The sequence below is a fragment of the Ricinus communis genome, chromosome 4, assembly GCF_019578655.1.
Source record: "Ricinus communis isolate WT05 ecotype wild-type chromosome 4, ASM1957865v1, whole genome shotgun sequence".
Lineage (NCBI taxonomy): Eukaryota > Viridiplantae > Streptophyta > Magnoliopsida > Malpighiales > Euphorbiaceae > Ricinus > Ricinus communis.
The window spans coordinates 22,966,194-22,972,593 of record NC_063259.1 but is presented as its reverse complement, the minus strand read 5'-3'; the positions used below and the strand labels follow the sequence as shown (position 1 = coordinate 22,972,593).

Sequence of the window (6,400 nt, the reverse complement as noted above, 5' to 3'; positions counted from 1 at the left end):
CAGAGAGCCAAAGTATATAGATACAGCAGCATATTTGTAGGGCAAGCTAAAGCAATTGCACAGCTTTAATTAATGCTGGAAGATATGCAAAGGACAATGGATTGACGATTGTGTGTTTTTGATTGTCATATCTTATCTACTGATAAATCTCTTTATTTATTTATTTTAATTAGCCTGATCACCATATCTTTCTTTCTCTTATATGAAATAGTTCATTATACCATTGAACATGATACTACTAGTTCTAGGGCAATAGACCTAGCCCGTTTCCAGTTAGGCAGAAAAAAAGAAAAAAGAAAAAAAACGAAAAGAAAAGAAAGAAGAACCCTCCCCTCAGGCAATGTCCCTCTCATTCCGCACTTATCTTTCAATTCGTCACCGAAAAACACAATTAAACCACCTGTGTGTCATAATAATAAGCCTCTCAACATAACCACCCACAAAACCCCTTGCATCCCCACACCCCCACCCTTTTTAAAGTCACGAGACCACACTGTCCCTTTTGCTGCTCTCTTTCAAATAGGGTGAGAGAGAGAGAGAGAGAGAGAGAGAGAGAGAGAGAGAGATAAAAGTCCAGAAGCGTTGGCAGATTAACTGATAGAGAACTTTCAAAGCTCTTTTCTTTTCATTTTTTTCATTTTTTTTTTTCTTCCTCCACCTCCACTCCAATTAGCCTCTATATTGCAGTCTCAAACTGAAAGTCTTATAATTTTCTAAAGCTTTAGTTATCTTCTCATCTGAAAGAAAGATTGTTTACCTCATATAATTTTTTTTTCTTTATTTCTCCTGTCTTTCTCTGTCGGTACCATGTAGGTCTCCACCCTCCCCATCTCCTTCTTTCTTACACTTTTCTTTTCTACTCTCTTATTATTACTAAATACTTCGTTGTTATTTCTCTCTCTCTTTTACTGCTACTATTACTATACTACTAGTAGTATGATCAATTATTTTCTTTTGTTACATTCAACCCTTTTCTTTCTTTTGCCAGGAGACCTGAAAGGAATCCATTAGACCTCAACAATTTGCCTGATGATTATAGTACTAGAGATGGTAAACAAGCTTATGATGATAGCTCTTCCTCTGGTATGTTGCAAATTTTCTTTCCTTTTGTTACTGAACTATTTACGACAAGTGTTTGATAATACATGCCAATCGTTTTTTAGGAAAAAGAAAGGAGAAAAGGCTAAATCTTTACCTCTGGAATTTGAAGGGGATCACTGTGAACTATTTTCATAATCTTTAATTAGAGGAGGGAAAGAAATGGAACAGGAGGCAAGGAGAAAAAAAATAAAGAAGGAAAAGAAAAGGAAAAATGGGTTTTCAATGGAACTTGATGTTTCATTAATCAATAATTGAGAAACTAGGGCTGGGCTTTTAGGGGGCTAAGAATGGTCTCATCGAAGTTGCTCTAATTGGTTGCTTTTTGTTAGCAGGCTACAGGAAAAAGAAAAGCGGCGCTAAGGATGGGAAAGATGAGTGTGGTAAAGTCTATGAATGTAGGTTTTGTTCCCTTAAGTTCTGCAAATCTCAAGCTCTTGGAGGCCACATGAACCGACATAGACAAGGCACATTTCTTCCCCTTTTCTCTTTTCTTCTGTTAACTTTACATGTGTGTTGATTGATCATCAAACAAATGATAAGATTTTTTTCTTAAAAATATTTTTATATAGAATGGGGTAATGGGCAGTGGTTGTTATTTACAATGAGTTGATCTGCCATGACAAATAAAAAACATGTAAAATCAGTCACTAGGGTAGTCATATCATATGATCAGTCTCGAGAAAAACCAAGTTGGTGTATTGTTGAAATTCTTGGTGGGAAAACTTTGTTGTATTTGTTGGTTATTTTGATTTGATGTTTGATTTGATTTGTGTCGTTGGCTGCTCAGAAAGAGAGACAGAGACACTGAACCGTGCTCGCCAGTTGGTCTTCAATAGTGATAACCTAGCTGCTCAAGGTCCTCATTTAGGGTACGTATAACACCCAAGGCGCATCACCATTTCTTTAATGTTTCTACTGTTCCATTTCTTCCTTTTTTTTTCTACCTCTTTTCTTGAGATAGTTGGCCCGTTATGCTGTTTTGAGTTACTCGTAATTTAATGATCTCCTCGACTTCCTAGAGTTTTTGATCAATCAAGATCCTCTTTAATATTGTTGCACCAAATTCAACATATGTAATACATATGCTGTTGAATTTCAATTTTAAATATCATTATCATTACCAGAAATTGCATTATGCAATCATTTTCTTGGATGATCAAACTAAAAGAAAAGCAAAATGTTCTTAGCAGCTGCCACCCGATTGGACCAGGAAGCTACCATCCAACAAGCAACATTGTAGATCCATACAGATCAGTGTACCAGCCAAGACTGTTCGCTGGTTCCTCATCAACAATCTTACAATCAGCACCACCACAGCCACCTCATCAACCATATCTATACACATCTCCTTCCCGCGTTCCGTCATATCCCTCGCAATATCCTCAACAACCCATTAATGATTACTACATAGGCCATGTTCTTAACAGTAGCAGCTCATCACAAGCATACCCTATGAGCTATAACATGGGTTCTTCTCATCAAGAATCAAATTATACATGCATTGGTGCACCAGTAGGACATGGTGGATTCGGTGTGGGTAGCAGCCGTGGAGGGTCAGAGAGAGACGGGTCACTGAGCAATCAGGAAGAAGGGTTGAATTGGGGAAGGAGCTTTGCTGCAACAGCAGCAACAGGAGGAGTAGGAGGTGGATCACAGCAACAGCGTTTAGATCCTCCTTCATCGATCAATCGGTTTCAAGATGGATTTTGAAGTTTTGTTAATTATATACTTCCCTCTCTTTTTCTTTTAGTTTTTTTAACTCTTTTTTCTTCTTATTATTATTTTTTTCTCTCGATGTGGGATTGATAAGAGTAAGTAATCATCAATTGAAGTATATTTATCTGGTTTGACACGGCACCCAGAGAGAAAGAGAGGGACCTAACAAAACTGACAAATGGAGTCATGCAAAAGAAAGAAAGAAAGGGAAGGAGAGAAGTTTTTGGTTTATGTACAGGGATTGGGGCAGCTTTCTGAGCTCATTGACACTCTCAGCTAGTTTGGCTTCAAGCAAATAGGGGATTGGAGGGGGTTTTGTGTTGGTGTTGGTGTTGGTGTAATTGTACTATCCCTCCAACAGTGATAGGAAGGGGACTTGAGCTTCTTATGTGGGACAAGGACTTACATTTCAACTGAAAGTTCCTAACCCCTTTTTGCATTTGTAGTTCATTTTGCATGGCATTCTCCTCTTTTCTATTTATTTATTACTTTCTTTTCTTTTATAGTATCTTTTCTCTTTTCCCTTCATTTATATATATATATATATATATATATATATATATATATATATATATATATATTGTTTTGATTTTTCTTAACAAAGCCATGACTAATGAGGGCTATAATCTTCTTCTTTCCCTTCTTCTCTCTCAACATCTCAAACACATATACACTCACAGACAAACTCAAGAAACCAATTTTTCTTTGGGATCTTTTAGTTCCTTGAAATATTTTATGTAGACATGTTTAGCCGTTTAGTTAATGCTTTTGCAGTGCTGGCAAAAGCCTAGAAAAAAGTGGCTCTCGAATTCCATTTAACCATTTAATTAGTACAGAAAGCTTGTTGATTAGCTTGAAACAATCAAAATCTGTCAATAAATTAAAAGACTGTAAGAGCAGTGGATCTCTTCCTTGTAACTTGTTCTTCTGATATCCTGTTCCTGTTTCACTAACGATATTAATTGATGGATATATGCTATGCATTAAATGCAGTGCTATTAGAGTCATCAACTCTTCTTTTCTTTATCTGATCTCCACATCCAACTATGAGATTTCTTATTCACCATTTTACTTTTTGAATTTTATTCCATTCACTATTTTAATTACTATCTTATTTTTATTTTCAATTCTCTTTCTAAAAAGATTATTCTATTTCGTTTGTTATTTTTGGTCCAAATAAAATTTAATATTTTTTTTAAATTACTTCTTATATTTAAAGTAAAATGTATGGAAAATATAATAAAAGAATTATAAAACTATATAGTCATATATTGAAAAAAGATTTAATTAATTGAAGGTGTTAGAGATAGAGCTGAATAATTGATACATTTTATTTTTAGGGTAATCTTTTCATCTAAGTAATAATACTATAATAGTTTTCTCAAAATGCGAATACAAGAAACAAAATTTGTACTTCTAAAATTTCTATATGTGTAGGGTTAAAAATTACAGGTTAGTTTATTCTTTTTTTAAAAAAAAAAATTATTAAAAATAATTAATAAATAAACGTGACTACGTTCAAGAAATACGTACTAATCTTGTTATAAAAATGAGTTTTTTCTCTAAACTTCATTGATCATGAAAAGTTGAATACAACATTTTGGCCGCGTTTGACGCATTAGCAAGAAACACATTCCACTCGATGGCTATATTGAGCCATAATTTATTCTTATTTGACGAGTCTTTAAAAAAATCTAATCTTTTAAATACCCGAATCAAACTCATCCCAACTTCTATGATTAAAGACAAACAAACTCCCATAAAGGCAAAATAAAATATTCATAATATTTAATCAATAAAATTAACAAATAATTAAGAAAAGTAAATATAAAATAAGATCCTAAATGAACTTTTAACCAAATAAATTCATTTTCTCCTTGGAAGGCCTTGATTTATTTCAAATGCTAAAACTTTAGTAGTCATGACATCTTTTTCTATATATATTTTTGATTTGTCATATGTTTACTACTAAAAGAATATAAAAGATTTTGACTCAAATAAGATGAAAATATAATTTAATTATTTTATTATAATTAAAAAAATTATTAGAAAAAAGAATAAAAAGTTAAAAATTGAAATTAGATACCGTGAGCATCAGTGGAAAAAAAAAAGAAAAAAGAACTCTTGCGGCTAAAGTTTTTTTTGGGACTTTTCCCTCCTCTAAGTTAGTTTGTTTTTACTTTACGCTAAAGATTTGACAAAGATCTAATTTTTTGACTTTTTAGTTTATTATAAATTAAAAAGCATTACATCTCCAACCCTTTAAATTTCACATTTTATTTTGTTCGATTCAATAACATCTAAAAGATCTAATTCTTCCTTTTTTATTTATTATTAAGATACCAAGAATTTCTTTTTATGAAATATTATGGAGTTGATAGAGTATTTGATTGTCTGTATGAATTTTTACAATGATATTTAATTTTTTCTTTCTGAAGATGTTCAGAGAATTTAATAAATGTGAAATGGTAGTAATAGTAGTAATGGTTTCTTGGAGTTCTAGCAATTGTACCATGTAAAGTCTGAATGGCTGATTTATAATTTTACATAGCCACTAAATGAAAAAAAGTTATATAGAAAAAAGTTTTGTCAACACAATTAAAGAATAAAAATATAAGTGTTTACTATTTAACTGAAATTTTATTGAAATATATACATAAAAATAATTTGTAGTTTCATCATTTGATAATTTTTAATATGCGATTTTCTTTTTCAAATAAAAAGAAGCATGTGGTTATAAATCGTGATAAAAAAAATATGTAATCATTTGGTAGGGATTTAGCTATCTTTACTCCGTTCAGCTATTATTATCATATTTCTCGTGTTTGATAATATAGACTTAGAGTTTAACAACTCAAGACATTATTATTTGACGGCTAAATTAATATCATCGGATTTGTGACTTCTTAAATCATAATTTAGTAGTCGAATATTGGAAAAATTAGGAGTTAAATTTCAAACTCATATTATTAAATACAAACAATTTGATAATAATGACCGATTGACATAAATATGGTTGAATCATTGCAAATCGAGACTGTTTAACAGTGAGATACTTTTTTTATTACGATCTGTAGCTACATGTATCTTTCTGTTTGAAAAAAAAATCATGTACTAAAAATTGTTAAATAATGAAACCACATAGTATTTTTATATACTTATCGCAATTTTATTTTGTACTACTTTATTGTACTTAGTATTATTATTGTTTTTATTTTTTATTTTTATCATTAATGAAATTATATTATTATTCTCCAATAAATAAAAGAATTATAAATTTGTATAAAAATCTAAATTCTTTAAATACTTTCTATGACTATAAAATTATATGGATATTTTTGTAAAATTAATAATTTCACCATAAGACGTGGTTTTACGTTAATAAACAAAAAACAAAAAATAAACCTTTTGAACAACATGTTGTATGAGTTCTGATTTCATGTACAATTATAAGATTTTCTTTTGTGCAGCAAACATACAATAATCTAAGTAGTTATTTTCAGATCACTTGGTTTCGCTGAATACAAAATAGTACAGTACAAAATTTACAATTTAATGACATAAATCAAGCATTTGTGACTCC

The 6,400-nt window shown here is 31.1% G+C and overlaps 1 protein-coding gene across 4 annotated transcripts; it reads left to right on the top strand.

The window, feature by feature from the left end:
• The first annotated feature begins 276 nt into the window (after positions 1 to 276).
• Positions 277 to 2,948, top strand: LOC8285778 (zinc finger protein JAGGED). Of its 4 annotated transcripts, none has more exons than XM_025159534.2 (5): positions 277 to 809; positions 989 to 1,083; positions 1,434 to 1,565; positions 1,889 to 1,970; positions 2,292 to 2,948. In XM_025159534.2, coding segments are annotated over exons 1-5 (831 nt in total). In that variant the 5' UTR covers positions 277 to 807; the 3' UTR covers positions 2,812 to 2,948. The 4 variants fall into 4 exon arrangements, with proteins under 4 accessions (XP_025015302.1, XP_048228545.1, XP_048228544.1 ...); XM_048372588.1 differs by having other exon boundaries at positions 2,289 to 2,948; XM_048372587.1 differs by having other exon boundaries at positions 1,431 to 1,565.
• The last annotated feature ends 3,452 nt before the right edge of the window (positions 2,949 to 6,400 follow it).